We start from the raw sequence: 20,366 nt of genomic DNA, 5'->3' as shown, positions 1-20,366 counted from the left end.
AAGTCATTTTAATTCTAAGGCTTTGATTTTTTAAGAAGTGTGTTTGAAGTTTATTAATTTATGTTGGATGATGACACCTTCTAGCAGATACAGAGGCATAATATTGTAGCTCAGCTTTATCAGAGATTGTGAAAACCACTCCTTGAAAAGAAGGTGAATGAGAGCCAATGCTTGGGACCCCTAAGTGTAAAATCTAGAATTCATCAAACCATGCAATTCTGTCTTGGATGGGACCAAAGAAAATTCAAGTGTAGAAGAGAGACCCAGGAATCAGGAGGAAAGGAAGACCAGTAAGAGGATGGCCAATGGGCTGCCTGGGATCTCACCCTCCACCATTTTAGATTTCAAAGCTAAAAATATTTTAGAGATACTTTTCCACTTATTATAAAATTGTATTTCCAATAGGAAGTAATTTTTTTTGCAGAAACGTTCATTAACCAGTTTGCTGTTGCTCATCTATTCAGATAATGAAGAATAACTTCTTTTTTATTTTAATCACCTCAGAGGGCACATGTTTAGAAGTATAGTGTTGATATCAGATGGGAATATTTGTGAATATGAAATATTTACTTGTCTGAGTTAAGACTTTGCAGCAGTTCTTACTATGTGCTAGAAGTAGGTGATACTTCTATTATAGTATTTTTTACAATGAGGAAGAAGAGTCCAAGAGAGGTTAAGTAATTTGCTAAAAGTTACTCAGCTAGTAACTGTTAGAGCTTGTACTCAGGTCTGGGATAAATGTTCCCAGGAATAAATCATCTGAAAAGGAAATGTACCCCAAGTCTAAATAGAAGCATCTATTATCTCATGCATTTTCATAGTCAAATAATAAGTAGTCTTTTTCTTTAGATATTTTTTCTATCTTCACTGGTTATATTTAATCTGCCTTTAACTTTTTGGTTTGACATGTTTTATGCTTTTGGCAGTGTTTTTATTTTTAATCTATATATATTTGGAGAATTTCATATCATTTTTTAAAACTTCACTTTTTGAACAATTGAGGAGTAACTTGCGTAAATCATTTGCACAAATGATAAATTTTTGCATATGTATACACCCATATAGTTACCACCCAGATGAAGAAACAGAACATGTTGAGCACCCTCCCATGCTCTGCCCTGTCATCATCCTCACGACCACCTACCCTTATCCTTAAGGAACTACTTTTCTGACTTGTATCTCAAGGTATCTTGGAGAATTTTACCTATATTTGAACTTCATATAAATGCAGTTTTATACTTTGTAGTCTGTGTCTAACATCTTTCACTCATTATGTCTGTCAGATTCATAGAGGCAGTTGAATATATCAGTAATTTGTTCTTTTCCATTGCTGCATAGTGTTCCATTATATGAGTATACCACAGTTTATCCATTTCTATTATGGATAAACTACCATCCATTTCATGGCTATTTGGATGTTATCATTTTTGGCTACTGCAGATACAGCTGTTGTGAACATCCTTGTATGAGCATCTCTTGGTAGCCATGAACACTCACATCTGGGAGAACATTTGCTGTATCATAGAATAGATGCTTCTATTTAGACTTGGGGTACACTTCCTTTTTAGATGATTTATTCCTGTGAACATTTTTCCCAGACCTGAGTACAAGCTCTAACAGTTACTAGCTGAGTAACTTTTAGCTATATATATATATATATATATATTCTATGCCAAAAGCTAGATATTTTCTGAATTTATTTTGTACCCTGATAACCAATGGTCTACCAAGAACACTCTCATTTTCTGTTCAGTCTTTTAGAAAAAGTTTGTGAAGGGGGTCTTATTAGGGAAATAGATCTTGATACTGATCTCTAGAGTAGTGCTATGTAGAAAACATTGTTTTTCATGTATTAGTTTATTAATTCCAGGTTTCTCCCTTGTACTACATAGTAGGTAGACTAATAATGAGACTCTATGGGGGCAAATAATAAAACATAAAATACAGCCCTGCCTAAAGAAGCTTATAGTTTAGTCAGATAGATGAGAGAATGGAAGGTAAGCAATATAGTGCAATGTGCAAGTGACATATAATTCATAATAGACACTATGTGCTCTGGGAAGGTGAAGAGCAGTCATTGGAGTAGAATGATTGGAAAAGGCTTCATGGAAGAGGGAAGCCTTCAGATGAGCCTTGGTGCGTGGGTAGAATTGAATTGGAAGAATTGTTCATCGCAAGTAATGTTATAGGAAGGTGAGAGAAGCTTTTTGAGTGTGTAAATTGGCCTGACTGGAATGAGAAATTTGAGTTGGGGTTATTGGGAGGATGGTGGGAAAAGTTGGTTGTTGTCAGGCTTTGGAAACTTTAAATGCCAGCTTAATATTTTCTTTGAGGGCCCATTGTCTAGATTAAGCACACTTTTATTCTTGATCTCAGGGCTCTGATTTTTTTTAAATGGTCCAACCATTAAAATTGTTATAGACTATTGTGTCTCTCCTATTCCGTATTCCCCGGAGAGCATGAACTGGATAAGAAACAAGGTGAAAGAGTTTTATAGGATTTTAGAAATAACACCCTTAAAGAGGGGTCTTATAATTGAAGGAGAGATTTCACAAGTACTATTTAATAGAGACTTTAAAAACGTAGTATAGATAATTTTTGACTGGAGAGCTCACAAAATTTGTTAACTACTTTTAAAAGAGAATTTGAGGTGATTTTCTTTAGGGGGTGATAGCGGTAAAGCCCTTCTGTAAAGTATATGGTGAATTGAGCTATTTCTGAAAATCTTTTTCTTCCCTCATATTTTATGGTAAAAGTTTTTGAGGAATCCTGTTTCAAGAATATTTTCCTTCTTCCACATTAGTATCTTCAGATAATAAGAAATGTATATCTAATGAAACTTCTACTGGAAGTGAGAGAGACTCATCAAATATACCACAGAATTGGTCATTTCGGGATCATTATAGAATGTATTCACCGATAATATACCAAGCCCTCTGTGAGCATGTGCAGACTCAGATGTCAGTGATGAATAACTCGGCTTCAAAGAACAACCCTGAGGGAATTCCTGCTGTACGTTGCCATACCATGTCTGGTTCTGGTTAGTATGAATGATGTTTTAAAAAGCATGAATATAAACTCTAAGTTGCCTGCTTTTTGTAAAAGCAGTATGAGATGTGGTAACTTTTTCCCTCTTACCTTTTAGAGTCTCAGGGAACTCCGTATTCTAGTTATGGCTTATCGACCTCCACCCCAGTCCAGTTACTTCAGTATCCATCCTGCCTTCCAATGGTTCATTCTGTGGGTACATTTTATATATTCTACAAATAATTATTTGCTTTCACAAACTGTCACCTTAAGAGAGAAATTTGAATTTACTGATTGCATTGTAATGTCCTAGGATGTAAATACTAATTATCTTTTCAAATTATTTTTTACTAGAAATGTTTTACCTATTCATTATGGAGAATGTGGGGGGGGAGGGAGAAAGATCAGTAGAAAACAGAAATCACTCATACATACCACTTAAGCACAATTGTTGTTAACATATTGACGGAGCACTTTCTAATTATTTAATTCTCTGGGTTTTTTTTCTGGTTTTTATTTAAGTTTACTTTCTTTTAGGAATATGTTCATAATGAAATATGCAGTTTTATATACTATTTTTTTATTTAGCATTTTATTGTGAATGTGTTTCTCTATTAATATATACCTTTTGTGAATTTTTAATAAGTGAATGGTTAGTGGATATACTGTGGTCTATGTAATTACTTCCCTATGGGTAGACATTATAGTAGTCACTTTGTACTACCATAACATTTCTGTGAACATGTTTGTGCAAAAGCTTTTTGCATGTTTGAGCTTATTTTCTTGCAATGCAATTTCCTAATGTGGGAGTTTGTTTTAGTCCCAAGGTGGACTGATTTTTTATGCCTTTCAACCATGTGTGATATTTGTAAACACTTTATTTTGTCATGGATTTATAATGTTCCCATATTGCAGAGCAAACTAATTAATAAGCTTGAAAAAAAGAGAATATTGTGGAGAGGGGAAATCTGGCTTCCTCACTGGTAATCTATAACTCCATCCTACAAAATTCATTTTCTAATATTTCTAGTTTGAGTTCATTATAGTTAATTCCTACAAGTCATTGCTCACATTTTTGAAGACTTACCTTGTTTTCTTATCTTTAGGAAGTTCAGACTGATGGTGACAACCAGTTTGCATCGCAAGGTAAAACTGTTTCTATGAACTGTGCTGATGTTCTACGGAATTCCCTCCATACTGGTCTTGGAGTTCCACGCAACCTGCCCAAAAGTGACAGACCAGCTATTGCACGCCTCCAGCAGCCGGGTCTCGTTAATGGGGTTCTGCCACAACACGAAGTTCCTAAGGAGCCAGACTTAGTAAAGTGTTTTCAAACATATATGAATCTATTGCATTCTCATCCAGACAGTCCCACTCTGTTACCACCAGCTTTCCTGTCCAGTAATGAAGAGAGATGTGGCAATGAACACATTGGAGAAGTCCCAAGTGAAGGAAAGGATTTAAACATACATGTGCGAGATTCAAGAATAAAGGATGTACAGAAGGCAAAAAATGTGAACCAGAGTGCCGAAAAAGCCAGAACCGTGAAGTATTTGTTGGGAGAGCTCAAGGCCCTGGTAGCAGAGCAAGGTACATGAGCACCTTTAAAATGAATTTCTGTGGTGTTAATGCTAAATAGCAGTATCTTATTATTTAGTTATCATTTAAATTTAGAAAAATTGACATGGAGTTTGTGGTATTTTCCATAGGAATATGTCTTGAGCTGATAAGAAAGTGAGTTCTGCCTATGTTATTGTTTAGATTTTGATCTCTTATGTTTCCTGTGGATTTGAAATGTACAAGAGAGAATCAAAACAGTCTTTTACTTGCAAGCATGTATTCATTCTACTTGATTCTGAAGGACCTTGGAAGATTCAGCCAAAGAGAATTTACAGCCATAAAGTTTTAGGGGTTAGAAGATGCCTAACGATGATTCACTCTCTAGCACAGACTGGTAATTTTTCCTATTTTAAAAAGATGCAGAGATTTTCTTCCCATCATTTCTTTAATAACCAACTGTTGCAAGGTTTAACAAATCTGACTTGGAGGAGTAATCCAAACCTTTTTTGCCCTTTTTGGTTTACTTGTGGGTTTTTTAATTACATCAAAACAAATGTCTCAGATGGAATTATGAGATATTTGAGCCAAGTTGTATTTGTTTTCTGTGTGTATATGCTAAATAATGGCTTTCATTTGGAGTTAGTTACAGTTTTGTCATCTTAGAAAACACAGTGATTGATTGTGGAAGCACTGACTGAATACCTAATATTTGCAGAGAAAAAGAAATTCTAAATCTTAAAATGTGTTATAGGAAGAACATAGCACTATTAATCCGTTCAGTATATTAAAATCTCTGTGTTTTCAGACCTTCAATTTATTACTATTCTCTTGACCAAATACTTAATCATGGTAACAATAATAATAAGATAATGTTAGGTATCATTTATTGGATACTTACATGTGGCTGGCACTGTGCTGTTTTATATGCATTATCTCATTTAATCCTCACAGCAATCCTGTGAGGTATTGTTATCTCCAGTTAACAATGGAGAAGAAATCTAAGCTTCTAAGTTAGGAAGTTTGACTAAAGCTCTGTTGCTAGAAAATGGCGGAGCTCAGGTCTCTGCCTCCAATGCTTATGAGCAAAACCACTCTACGAAGGATTGGTAGGGAACTTCTCAGTAATTGGTCACAGATGTTTACTAGGTACATGTATTTTACATCAGGGGGCTAAAATACCTGTGGGACTGAGTAACAGTTTGTAACTTAAAATATACTTTCTACCTCTTTGGGATATAAGAGAGTTAGTATAATTATTAAATGTTTTCAGTCCACAGAAAATTTGAATGGAAATGAAGGGGTAAATACAAAAGGACAAAAGATCTAAAATCCACCTACCTGTGTCTGTTTCGCACCTCCAAAATCATCCACTCCCCACAATTAATAGCAAAAACGGTATTGCTTTTGATGTGACACCAAATGAGGCATAACTGGTTGTTTTACATCTGCTTTATAAAATTAAATACTAAAACCTTATCAGAGTAGATCCTCCCTCAATATTTTGCCAGATTGAATCACCTAAAGAGAATTCTTTCTTTATGTCAGGATCAAAGGTTGTGTTGTAAATGTTAATACTTTACTCAATTCTAGGAAACCCTTCAGCAATGATAGGAATCCATTAGTGGGGCGCCTGGGTGGCTCAGTCGGTTAAGCATCCGACTTCGGCTCAGATCATGATCTCATGGTTCGTGGGTTCAAGCACCGCGTCGGGCTCCATGCTGACAGTTAGCTCAGAGCCTGGAGCCTGTTTCAGATTCTGTGTCTCCCTCTCTCTCTGACCCTCCCCTTCTCACACTGTCTCTCTCTCTCAGAAATAAAACATTAATAAAAATTTTTTTAAATAAAAATAAAAGGAATCCATTAGTCCTTTGGGAATATGAACTGGGAGACATAATTATCTTCCTACTAGACTCTTTAACTGAAAAAAACAAACACAGTAATAATCCTGTGATTGAAGATTAATCTTTAGTTTACTGAATTTCTTTAGAATTCTTTTGAGTAAACAAATGCAGGCAGGAAAAAAGAGGAAAATAAGATATATATATCAAATTTATAAGTAATTGAGTTGTTTGTTTATAGCAAGTATGTACATATCTGAGAAATTTTCTTTTTTAGTAATATACATAAGTAATCTTATCTAAAAACAATTAATGGTATTGCTTTTACTCATTTCTTCACCTGTACATAGAGGATTCAGAAATTCAGAGATTGATTACAGAATTGGAGATGTGTATATCTCTGCTTCCAGCAATAAGTGGAAATGCAAACATTCAAGTTGAAATGGCACTGGCCATGCAACCGCTAAGAAGTGAAAATGCTCAGTTACGCAGGTAAAAATTGTTCTTTGAATATTTTTGTCATATGCAGAGATGTTCCATGGCCAGAACAAAGGTGCCAAATCAGGTATCTAGGACTCTGTGTGAAAAATAGATTTAGTGTTTTATTGTGTTTCTACTTTTACCTCTCCATTTCTAAACATTGTTAGCATTTTCTAACTCCTCTTCCGTTGCTTATGCTCACTGGTATGTGTTTTCTCCCACCTCCTTTACCTCCATTGTCACTTGGTCATAGGGTACAGAGAGGAAGATGAAGTTCCTCGGTATTTGTCAAGCTAGTCTAGGCTGTGCTGCAATTTGAAATTCTAGAATCTCAGTGGTATAGCACAGTGAAAGTTTCTTTCCCCCTCATGCTGAGCCAGCATGGGCCATTATCCTAGGACTCAGGATTTAGGTTCCCTCTATCTTATGAGGCCACTATCTCCTAAGATAATGTTTTTCAGGGAAGAGAGAACATGGATCTGGCACACCATCTCTGCACCTCTCAGCCCAGAAATGACAGTCTCACTTCAACTTCTATTCTGTAGGCTAAAATGGGGAAATGAGGCATATGGTCCTGCCTAATGTAAAGGTCTGGGGCATAGAATTTTCCCATACTGCCCATATACCCTGGAAGGTAAGGAGAACCTGATAGGGGTAAGCACCATTTTCTCCACCACACTCAAGTCATTGGAAAAACTCACTTAAATTCTTAGATATTTTTTCTTTTGGCTATCTTATGTAGGAAATAACTTACATATTATTAGCAATATCCTATCTTTGAGTGTTTCAGTGATGACCACCAAGGCCACTGTTCCAGTGTCTATACTCTGCAGAGAATTAGAATACATATTCAGTGCTTCTGCAGCACTGTGGTGTGAGTGTGCCCTGAGAGGGTGTTAAACTTGTAAGAGCTGTAGACGTTGTGCCAGATAGGACCTGCAAGGACCTGCACAAACTTTTTTAAGAAATTAGAAAGCAGTAAAATAGGATTGCTAGTTGGAGAGCAGCTTAAATTTATAGATCTGGAGCCTGCAAAGGCATGACACCTAGTGAGATTTACTTGCTTAGGATTATGTCTCTAAAGGTCATTAGTCTCCAAGATACTATGATATAAGATGAGGTTGCTGGACTTAAATTCTAATAATACTGTCTTCAGTTCTGACCTAAGCAATCCCTGTAATAGCATTAATTTTTCAAAATAAAAAACAAGTATGAATAATAGTAATGGTAACAGCCAGGAGTACTACTAACATTTATTAAATGTTTCTAATGTGCCAGGCTATGTCCTTCATATATGTCATCTCTTTAAATTCTCAGAATGGTTCCATGAGGTAGGTATTATGTTACTCTCATTTACACATGAGGAAACCCAAGGCACAGAGAGGTTATATAACTTGTCTAAAGTCGCATATATAAGAAGATTCAAACCAGGCAGTTTGCTTTTAGAGGTCAGATTATCTTAATTTATACACTTCTGCATTGCTTTTGCTAGGAAGTAGAATCTAACTTATTTATACTTAAGTACTTTAATATTTAAGTGTATTTTGTGGAAGAAAACTATACTGTAAGCTATTTGAAAGAAACATGCTTTTAAAGGTATGACCATCAAGTAATTGGTTTTTCTTAAATAAGCATACCAGAACTTAGTCTCAGATTATTGTCTATTTTCACATGTGCTGATGGGAATATCAGGATTTCTTATTTATTTTCCTTCTTTAGAACATTTTAGAATTGTTTTAGGAGCTAATTTATAAGCTACTCAAGAAAAGGAGACTTACTACTTCATTGGTCACTGCTTGTGATTAATTTTTTTAAAAAAGCCACTAGTTTGATGTTCAACCACTTTTTTTTCAGACTTGGCACCAGTTCTTTTTGGCTCTGTGTCCTTAGGGGACACACATTATATAGCATGTGATTCCCATTGTTTACTTGGCTTTCTAAAAAATGAAAAATAAAGAATTTATCAGTTTGTCTTTTTAGCAGAATGAAGTTTCCAGCAGAAGTATAGAAATTTTTGTGCCTCTTTGGTAACTATTTGGAAAGAATCATCTGTAATTTCCATTACAAATGGAAGTTGGAGTACAAAGTTTTATTAGAAAGTGTTTTTCAGCATTTTTAATCAAAAACCTTTGTTTTCCTGCATGGACGTTTAGAAACTACATGTTTCTATTTAGCCAGAAAAGTGATCTTTCAGGACTTTCTTGGGGTTTATTGCCACCTTGTGGCTTAAAGAAATAGCCAAGTGCAGTGATTCTATGGTAATTGGGCATTTTTGGCAATTTGGGCTGCACAGTTTTTATTTGGGACTTCTGATAAAATGCTCAACATTTAGCCTTCCTGGTTCCTTCACATGAAATATCTATAGTGCCCAATTCATTGTGACTTCCAAAAGCCCTGGCACATTCCCAAATTTCCTCCGTGAGGTTTTGTGGGGTACTACTTCCAGTTAAGAACCATTGAGCTAGAGAATTCCTTAATATTTATAGGGCAGGTTAGAATTCATGACCACTTCCTGACTTTAGACTCAAATATGAGACCTCTATGTACTCACACAGAACAAAAAAAGAAAACAAAAGACAAAAAGAAATAGAAGTGAGTGGGAGGAGACATGGGTCATGGGTGGTATTTGGTCTTTTGGCTTGATCATTTGACAGACGGTAACATAATTCTCCCAGATGGAAGCTACTAGAGGAAGAATATATTGTTTGTTTATTTCATGTTATTTTTGAGTTCGATGATATGGGAGGGCCTGTGAGTTAAGATTTAGATGTGCTGAGTTTGTCATTTAGACCATCTGGAGATATATATGGTAATAAGTAGAGCACAGGAACAAGATCCAGGATGGAAGTGCAGACTTGGGAGTTATTCTCTGAACTCATTTTTATTGAGCTTTTACTATAGATTTGGCACTGATGCAGGCACTGGAGACAATGGTGATTAAGAACAAGTGATTTGTAAACAGACAGACAAACAAAAAACCCCAAGTGATTTGTGAAGTGATGTGATCTAGGATGAAACTAGAGTGTATGCTGCTAAGCAAAGTTAGTCAGAGAAAGACAGATAGTGATTTCACTCACATGTGGAATTTGAGAAACACAATAGATAACATAGGGGAAGGGAAGGAAAAATAAGATAAAAACACAGAGGGAGGCAAACCACGAGAGATTCTTATTAAATACAGAGAAAAAACTGAGGGTTGCTGGAGGGGAAGTGACTGGGGAAGATGGGCTAAATGGGTGATGGGTATAAGGAGGGCATTTGTTGGGATGAGCACTGACTGTTATATGTAGATGATGAATCACTGGGTTCTACTTCTGAAACTTACTTGAATTTAAATAAATAACTTAAAAAAGAAAACAAGCAATTTGTTATCAGTGTGTAAGTGGTAAATTCGTCAGGAAGGTATACAGTGTAGACCTAGCCAAGGGTAAATTGGTAGGGGAATAACAGCTTTTTAGGGAAAGAACACAGGAGGAGACTGAGAGAGAAAGCCAAGAAGGAGCTAGTCAGGATATGGCAGGAAAGCTGGCAGAGGGATGTCACAAAAGCCATGGGAAGAAAGAATTTATTTGTATAGCATTCAGAATAAACAGACTGATAGAAGAGATAAAAGAGGGTCAAGAATAAACATCACCAGATGAATTGCTCAAATAAAACCCAAGAAAACTTAAAACCATATTCCATAGTTTGAAGGAAATTAAAGATATTAGAATCTTTGTTAAAGGCAGGAAAAAAGAGAATGCTTAAAGGAGAAAAGACAGAAAAAAGAAAAGAAAAGTGAATTACATGAGGTCAGGAAAATGAGGTAAAAAATCTTACAAAAAGAAATCAAAATAAACAAATAATGAAGCCAAGGATCTTATATTCCATTAGGATATTTATTATATTCCATTAGAACCTAAGCAATATGAACTCTCATTTTGTTGTTTTTTGGGTTTGCTCTTTCCCTCCCAAACCTTTTGGTTTCAGTTCCTACTAAATTCATAGTTCAGTGTCTCCTACCAGCTGTAGCTTATTCTTCTTCCCAAACCCTTTTTTTTTTTTTTAAAAAAAGTTATTGATTTATTTTGTGGTAAAATATAGATGACAATAATATTTGTCTTTTTAACCATTTTCTAAGTGTATATTTCAGGGTCATTAAATACATTCACAGTGCTGTGTTCCCACAACAACTATCCGTTTCCCCCAATTTTTTCATCCCCAACATAAACTTTGTACCCATTAAACAGTAATTCCCTTTCTTCCTTCCCCTTAGCCTCTGGTAATGTCTGTTCTCTTTGCTATGTGAATTTGGGAAGGCTGAATGTTTGTCCCTTTTATTTGCTACTCTATTTCCAGCACTGAGAATTGTGCCGAACACTCTGATAAATGTTTGTTAAATGACTGAAGGCATGGTGGATAAATTTGAAGAAACAAAATAGAAAGAGAATAATTAAAAATTATTGTAAAGAAGATACCTATGGAAGAGAAAGAATGCAAAATTTGGCATAATTAGCATTCCTGATAAAGAGAACAGAACAAACGGATTAAAGACAATGTTAAATGATCTGTATTTAATGGGAAATTTAATAATCTAAAGCTCTGTGTCAGAGTATCAGTAAGGCATTCAGGACCCCAGGAAAACTATTATAATGATCAACACCAAGACATAAGCTAAAAAAGTCACTACATCTTACGGACAAAATAAAATTAATTTTGATACACTCAAAAGCAAATAATATATAAAGAGAAAAATATCAGGCAGGATATTTTTCGCAGGAATATTCATTGTCTGAAGATCATAGAACATTATTTACAAAGATCTAAAGGAAAGTAAGTATGCCCCAAGGATCTCCTATGTGGCCTAGCAATCCTTTCGGTGTAAAGGCAGCAGTCATAATCTCAGGAGTACAAGAATTTAGGAAATATGGCACTCTTGGACTCCTTTAAAAATGACAAAAAAAATTGTTGAATAGCAAATTCCAGTCAACCAAGAGATGAATTCAAATAAAGGAGTGGATTAGAGATGAACATTGAATCTATATATGGAACTAAGACAACTATGGGAATTAAGGTTATAGAGTAGACTGTGTTAGTAATCTTGACAATATAGATTCGAAATTAATCTTTTATATCCTATTTCCTTTATTTAAGGTTATCTAGGAATAGTATTTTATCAGATAGAGAAATATTAGCCCAAAGTTCAGTAATTCTAATTTCACTTGTTACTTTTTCCTTCAGATAAAATCATGTAATCCTAAATTCAATACACAGTATTTTAAAATAGTATTTTTTAAATGTATATTTATTTTTGAGAGAGAAGAGAGACAGAGTGCGAGCAGAGAGAGACACACACAGAATCTGAAGCAGGCTTCACGCTCTGAGCTGTCAGCACAGAGCTTGACACAGGGCTTGAACTCACGAACCGTGAGATCATGACCTGGGCCAAAGTTGGCCCCTTAACTGACTGAGCCACCCAGGCACCCCATAAAATAGTATTTGTAATGTTATCCTGTTATTTAAAAATTCTGTTAGGCCAATTTTTTCCTATCTTTATAGGCTTAAAAAAATGTCTGAATGATATCCAGCAAGTAGTGACTATTATTTCTGCTTAGAATTGTGCTGGAGTTCTAACTAGTAAAATAAGGCAAGAAAAGGAAATAGAAGCCTTTTATTTTTTTTAAATGTTTTTGTAGTGTTTATTTATTTTTAAGAGAGAGAGAGACAGAGCATGAGGAGGGGAGAGGCAGAGAGAGATGGAAACACAGGATCCAAAGTAGTCTCCAGGACCCAAGCTGTCCGTACAGAGTCCGATGTAGGGCTCAAACTCATGAGCTATGAGATCCTGACCTGAGCTGAAGTCTGACGCTTAACCAACTGAGCCACCCAGATGCCCCTATAAAAGCCTTTTAAAGTATAGGCTGTATTATTCACAGATGACATGATAGTCTTTTTAGAAAATACTATAGAATCTACAAAAAAGCAACTAAAGTTAATAAATGAGCCTAGCAAGGTTGTCAGATATGAGATCAATATACAATAGGCAATTATATTTCTATATACTGGTGATGAACAATTTGAAATGAAATTTAAAAACATTACTTTTAATAGTATCATCAAAAATATCAATTTATATGTAAACCAACTTGATCAATTTATATGTAAACCAACTTGACAATAAACTATTAAAAAAATTAAAAAAATAAAAAATAAAAAAACAGTTTAGGGATAAGTTTGATTAAAAATGTATGAGGCCTGTATACTGAACAGTATAAAGCATTGCTGAGAGAAATGAAAGAAGATATATATGAGAGAGAAATCAGATGCATAGATTATGAGACTTATTATTGTTAAGATGTTAGTTCTCACGAAATTGATCTATATATAGATTTTATGTAATTGTGGTGAAAACCCCCAGAGGTTTTTTTTGTAGAAAGGTGATTCAAAAATTTATATGGAAATACAAAGAATCTAAAATAACCAAACCAAAACAACTGAAAGAAAGGAGAATAAAATTGGTACTATCCTATTTCAAGGCATAAAGTTACAGTAATCAAGACAGTGTGGCATTGGTGTAAGGAGAGACATGTATAATTGAAACAGAATGGAGTCCAGAAATAAACTCACACATAAATATAACCAACTTTTGACAAAGATGCCGGGGAAATTCAATAGGGAAGAAAAGAATAATCTTTTCAATAAATAGTACTGGAACAATTGGAGAGCCATATACAAAAAAAATAAAAAGAAAAAGAAAAGGAAAGGAAAGAAAGAAAAAACAACCACTTCAACCTTTACCTTATACCATGTATAGAAATTAACCTGAAATTAATCGCAAGCTTAAATATATAATTTAAATATACAGAACTTATAGAAAACATAAAAGAATCACTTAGTGATCGAGTTGGACAAAATATAAATAGGAAAAAAATTATAAATTGGACTTCGTCAAAATATAAAATTTGCTCTTCAAAATATACTGTTACTAAAAGTGAAGAGGCAAACAACAGAATATTTGCAATACATTTAATAAAGGACTTATACATATAGGACGTATGAAGAACTGTTACCACTCAAAAAATGGGCAAAGTATTATAATAGACAATACATCAAGATAGATGGATATCAAATAAGCATTTGAAAATATTTCGTTGTTGTTAATCATTAGGAAAATGCAAACTAAAACCATGATGAGATAATACTATATACCCACAGAATGGCTGAAATTCTAAAGACTATCCCAGATGTGAGTATGGACATGGAGGAAATGGCACTTGCATAATTTACTGGTGGGACTATGAAATGGTACAAATACTTTGGAAAATAGTTTAGTAGTTTCTTAGAAATTAAACATAAACCATAAGACCCAGTCATTTCATTCCTAGGTATGTATTCAGAGAAGTAAAAGCCTATGTCCACACAAACGCTCACTTATGAATATCCATAGGAAACAATCAATGCCAGTTAGCAGGCAAATGGATAAACAGTCGTATGTCCAAACAATAGAATACCATTCAATAGTGGGAAGGAGAGAACTATTGATATGCGCAATAGCATGGATGAGCCTTAGAATTATGTTGAATGAAAGAAGGCAGACTAAAGTATATATTGTATGATTCCATTTACAATATAATTGTAGGAGTACCTGGGTGGCTCAGTTCATTAAGCATCTGACTCGATTTCAGCTGAGGTCATGATCTCACCATCATGGAATGGAGCCCCACATGGGACTCTGTGCTGGGCATAGAGCCTACTTGAGATTCTCTGTCTACCTCTCTGTCTCTCCCCAGCTCATGCTTTCTTTCAAAACAAAACAAAACAAAACAAAACAGAATATAATTGTATACTGTATAAATATATAGTATAAAATTCCAGAAAATGCAAACTAATCTATAAATTGGTGGTTGTTTGGGAAGGGGATATTATGAAATGGAGCATGTGGAAACTTGGGGGTGTGATGAATATATTAATTGTGGTGATGGTTTCACCACATCATGTCCAAAAACCTAATCTGTTATGTATATACTTCAAATATGTGTGTTTAATATATATGTTTTATTTCAATAAAGCTATATTTAAAAACAATGAGTAAACTGAAAATAGAAATATTTACCTAAATGGCAGCAGTTTTTTTCCTCTGTTTAATTCAAGTACATGAAAATATAATACATATTATTTGTTAAAAACATGTGTAACTATTTTAAAAAGATTATCTTTTGTTATTTTTTATCACACATCATTTTTTATGGAAGAATCATGTTTGAAAAGCCTGGCTCTGAAAGCGGGGAGTGAGAGGGAAGGAGAATCGCTAAGGGTACAGTTGGAGTGGAGGGAATATTTTCTTAAGATATGGGAGCAAGTTTGTTACTCTTCTCAGCTGAGGCACATGAGCCAGTAACAAGTGAGAAGCTGCCAGTGCAGAAGAGAAAAGGAGTGTAATAGGAGCAGAGTCCTTTAGGGTACAGGAGGAAATGGGATTGGGGAGGCTGATGAGGCTCCCTTTCTCTAAGACTAGAAGAAAGAAATGAGTTTAGTTTATATATGGATACATTTGTACACCCTGGGGCAGAAGGACAACAGTTTGTCCCCAAACCATGTTATTTTTAGTGAAAACAGGAAAGTTTCCTACTGAGAGGAGGAGGATAGAAATGAGAGGCTTACAATGAGGGATGAAAGTTTAGGCTGGCTGTATAGGGGAAGAGAGGAAATTGTTGACCGTAGATGTACAAAAGGATTATCACACAAAGCTTCTGTCACATACTTGGTGTAAGAAGACCTCAGTACCTTCTGTTTTCCTAGAAAATACCAAAAGAAGCATTCCAGTTGGAGTTACAGATCACCAGTTTCTGTTGCCTTTTCTAGATCTGCACTCTTTGTTATAAAGAGGAAATTTCAGAAAAACAGAACTGTAGTAAAACAAACATGGGATTGAGTATACTGTGTTCTCCTGTACCTTGCTGTTTTTCATTTTATAATATGTCTGGAAGATATTTCCATGTCAGTACATGTAGATACCTCTTTAAAAAAAAAAACCCTGTGTATTATTCTTATTATGGATATACCATAATTTATGTAGCATTTTAAGTTGTTTCTAACTTCTCACTATTAAATATTGCCATTGTGAACATCTTTGTATATATCTAAATATTGTAGTAGATGCTTTTGCACATGTAAGCTACAGTTGACCCTTGAGCAATGCGAGTTAGGGGTCCTTATACCGTGGAAAGTAAAAAATCTATAACTTCTGACTCCCCCAAAACTTAACTAATAGCCTACTGTTGACCAGAAGCCTTATCAGTAACATTGAATGTGTTGTTGATTAACATATATTTTGTATGTTATATATATTATGTACTATATTTTTGTAATAAAGTAAGCTAGAGGAGAAAAATATTAAAATCATAAGGAAGAGGAAAATACATAAACAGTAATACACTGTTTATCAAAAATCTGTGGATAAGTGGACCTGCACAGTTCAAACCCATGTTATTCGAAGCTCAATTATATATCTGAGGCTAAGTAACTTAGAGTTAGAATTATTTTATTAAAGATAATAAATATTTCACATTTTGTTGGATACTGTCAAATTGCTGTTCAAATGGTTCTATTAGTAGACTCCCACCAGTTGAGAGAATTCATTTGCCTCACCAACACATAATGTTATTTCCTTTCAATTTGTGAATCCTGTGGCCATAAGGTATCTCCTGTTTTAAATTCGCATTTCTTCATATTAGTGAAGCTAAGCATTTTTCATTTGCTTTTATAGGTCATTTCTATTTCTTACGTGAATGCCCATTTTTATTGCCTCTCTTACCAGTTTGCAGGATCTCTTTAAGTGTTAATGGATCTTTTGTCTTTTACATATGTGGCAGGTATTTTATTCCAGACTGTTAATTGTAGAACAAATTTTAATTTTGATACAGTCAAGTATTTTATTCTTTTCCTTGATGTTTGCTGGGTTTTGAATCTTGCTTTGGAATGTCTTCTCAATTCAAGATTATGTAGATTTCCACCAAAAAATTTGTATAGTTGCTTTTGTTTGTATATTTTCTGTATACCTCTTTAATCTATCTGGAATTAATACATGCAACTGATATGAGGTAGAGCACTATCATTTTAGATTCAGTAACAAAATTAAATATTTTAGTGCAGAATATGTTCAGGTAATTAATTCCAAAAGATAATAGAGATAACTTTTTTCAACATTAACGTCTTAGAAATAAACATTTTTGTCATTCCTTTTGTTTGTTCCAATTTGTGAAGGGACCACAAATTGTGAAGTTCATTATAGGGCAAAGCTGCTGCTTCTTAGCATTCTGTCTTTTAAAATAAGGCCATTACATTTTTCCATCTAATAAAGAAATTATTAGAAGCATAGATTTGTATTTCCCAATTTTTTCAGTGTGTGACAAACCAAGTAGATGCATGTCTGATAACGTCAGTCCATGTAGATATTCTTGTTCATAGTTAGATCTTTTAAAGAGTGTGTTGATAACTACAGTAATGAAAAGAGAGTGAAGAAAGACAGAAGAAAATAGCAAGAGGAGAGATAGGAAACAAAGACAAGAAAATCATAGAACAAAAACAGGGAAGAAGAAAAATAAGAGAAAAGTCAACCTTTTTCTTGTGACTGGAGAGTTGAATGTTGTCCAGACAATCTTTTAAAAATTATCACAGGCTCTATCACAGGCTCTATAAATAGTAGCAGTGATGTGGTTTTGTTGTTTTGTTTATTTGGTTATTGTCTTTTGTTCTGGGGATGAGATGGACTTCCGCTATCCTAGTGTGTACCGTTTTTCATGCTGTCTTTTTAATTTTTTATTGTTTTAATCTTTTTTTTCCATCATCAGTGTACTCATTAATCCCCATCTCCTCTTTCCCCCATCCCCCCACCTAGCTAAGTGAAATAAGTCAGTCAGAGAAAGACAAATACCATATGGAATTTAAGAAACAAACGAGCAAAGGGAGAAAAAGAGACAAATCAGAAAACAGACTCTCAATTATAGAGAATAAACTGATGGTTAGCAGAGGGGAGGTGTTATCCTTTTTAATAGGTTGTTAGATGTACACTGTTAAATGAGTTTGGGATTCATGGAATCATGTTTCTTTATTATTTTCTTTAGGCAACTGAGAATTTTGAACCGGCAACTTAGAGAACAAGAAAAAACTCAAAAGGCACCTGTTTCTCTGGAATGCAACCTTGAATGTAGGTAAAAGAACTTTAAGAACTGATGGTAAATTCTTTGTGTTTCTGGAAATACTGATAAAGAGTTGAGCTTTCTTAATTATTTTGTCATAAGAGGACTTTCTTTTAATTTACATTTGAAAAAATAGGAATAATACTTCTTATTAAAAATAAAATCGCACAGAAACAAAAATAAAAGATCTATGCTATTATGTCCCAATGATACGCTCCCATTTCTTTTTTTTTTTTTTTTTAACAGTTCATCTAGTCATATGTTTATTTCAGAGTTTTGCAAATTCACTACCAGTATGGAAGGCAGCATCTTCCAAAGCAAATATGTGCCCAGTGGAAACATCCATCCCTGTTTCGGCATATCTCTGTGTGCTGTTGAATCAATAACCTCTGAGGCTAAGAAAACAGGTTGTGATTTGAAGTTATAGTGTCTTGAAAAGAAAAACACTTTTTTTTTTTTTTTTTTACTACTTTTCTGTTTCTATGAATTTGGCTTTTTTAAAGATTCACATATAAAGTGATACCATGCAATATTTTTCTTCCTCTGGCTTATCTCACTTAGTATAATTCCCTCAAGGTCCATCCATGTTGTCACAAATGGCAACATTTCTTTTTTTCTCATGGCTGAATATTCCATTATGTACTATACCACATCTTCTTTATCCATCGATCCATTGATAGGCACTTAGGTTGTTTACGTATCTTGGCTATTGTAAGTATTGCTGCAATGAACATAGGAATACAGATATCTCTCCAAGATCTTATTTTCATTTCCTATAATATTTATGTTTATATTTATATTTATTTAATTAAAAGTGGGATTCCTGGATCATATGGGAGTTTTATTTTTATTTTTTTATTTTTTATTTTTTTTGGGGGGAGTTTTATTTTTAATATTTTGAGGAACCTCCATATTGTTTTCCATAATGGCTTACCGACTTATATTCCCATCAGCAATGCTTTGAGTATAGGCATTCTAACAGGTGTGAAGTGATACCTCATTGTGGCTTTGATTTGGATTACCCTGATGATTAATGATAGTAAGTTACCTTTTCACATATCTGTTGATTTGTATATCTTCTTTGAAAAAAAAAATCTCTTCAGTTTCTCTGCCCATTTTTTAAATCAGATTGCTTTTTGTTTGTTTGTTTGCTATTGAATTCTATGAGTTCTTTATATACTTTGGATATTAACCCCTCACCAGATATATGTTTTGTAAATATTTTCTCCCATTCTGTAGGTTGCCTATTTGTTTTGTTGGTTTTCCTTGACATGCAGAAGCTTTTTAGTTTGATGTAGTCCATTCCATTTGTTCATTTTTGCTTTGGTTGCCTTTGCTTTTGGTGTCAAATACTAAAAATTATTGACAAGACCAATTTCAAAAGTTTACCCCCTATGTTTTCTTCTAGGAGTTTTATAGTTTCAGGACCTACATTTAAGTCTATAATCTATTCTGAGTTAATTTTTACATATAGTGTAAGATAAGGGTTCAGTTTCATTCTTTTCATGTGAATATCCAGTTTTTCCAACACATCTAGTTTCTTCGAAACTATCCTTTTTCCATTATATATTTTGGCCCCTAGGTTGAAAATTGACCACATATACATGGGTTTATTTCTGGGTTCTGTTCCATATATCAATATGTTCCATTGATAAATGTGTCTATTCTTATGCCAATACCTTAAATTTTGATTACTATAGCTTTAAAATATTATATGAAACCAGGAGATGTCATGCCTTCCATTTTGTTCTTCTTTCTCAAGATTGCTTTGCCTATTTGGGGTTTTTCATGTTCCATACATGTTTTAGGATTGCTTTTTCTGTTTCTGTGAAAATACCATTGAACTTTGATAGAGATTGTGTTGAATCTCGATCCCATTTCTTTTTAAAAAGGCTGTATTTCCTTTCACATGCCTTCTGTTCATATAGAGTTGATGTGTTTCACAAATACTGAGTTCCTATTGTATGCCAGGCACTAATAGAACTATATATATGTTTTATTTTTTCTTTTTTAAAAATTAATTTTATTTAATTATTTTATGTTTTATTTATTTCTGAGAGAGAGAGAGAGAGAGCAGGGAAGGGTCAGAGAGAGAGGGAGACACAGAACCGTAAACAGGCTCCAGGCTCTGAGCTAGCTGTCAGCACAGAGCCTGATGCGGGGCTTGAACCTGCGAACCGTGAGATTATGACCTGAGCCAAAGTCGGATGCTTAACCGACTGAGCCATCCAGGTGCCCCTATTTTTTCTTTTTTAAAAATGAGATTATACTCAATGTGTTCTTC

The 20,366-nt window shown here is 34.3% G+C and overlaps 1 protein-coding gene across 2 annotated transcripts in view; it reads left to right on the top strand.

Annotated features, from left to right (window-relative positions):
- CCDC14 (coiled-coil domain containing 14) overlaps nucleotides 1-20,366 on the top strand; it is a 49,163-nt gene that overhangs the window by 12,132 nt on the left and 16,665 nt on the right. The window contains exons 6-10 of one of the 2 annotated variants that reach the window (XM_039240668.1): nucleotides 2,804-3,040; nucleotides 3,146-3,240; nucleotides 4,134-4,617; nucleotides 6,776-6,917; nucleotides 18,008-18,090. In XM_039240668.1, coding sequence (XP_039096599.1) covers nucleotides 2,804-3,040; nucleotides 3,146-3,240; nucleotides 4,134-4,617; nucleotides 6,776-6,917; nucleotides 18,008-18,090 — 1,041 coding nt within the window. The remainder of the gene's footprint in view (nucleotides 1-2,803; nucleotides 3,041-3,145; nucleotides 3,241-4,133; nucleotides 4,618-6,775; nucleotides 6,918-18,007; nucleotides 18,091-20,366) is intronic. The other variant, XM_039240669.1, reaches the window with a different exon arrangement.

Source organism: Hyaena hyaena, unplaced genomic scaffold, assembly GCF_003009895.1.
Source record: "Hyaena hyaena isolate Hyena2069 unplaced genomic scaffold, ASM300989v1 scaffold_180, whole genome shotgun sequence".
NCBI classification, from domain to species: domain Eukaryota; kingdom Metazoa; phylum Chordata; class Mammalia; order Carnivora; family Hyaenidae; genus Hyaena; species Hyaena hyaena.
This window is presented reverse-complemented; position numbering and strand designations above follow the sequence as displayed.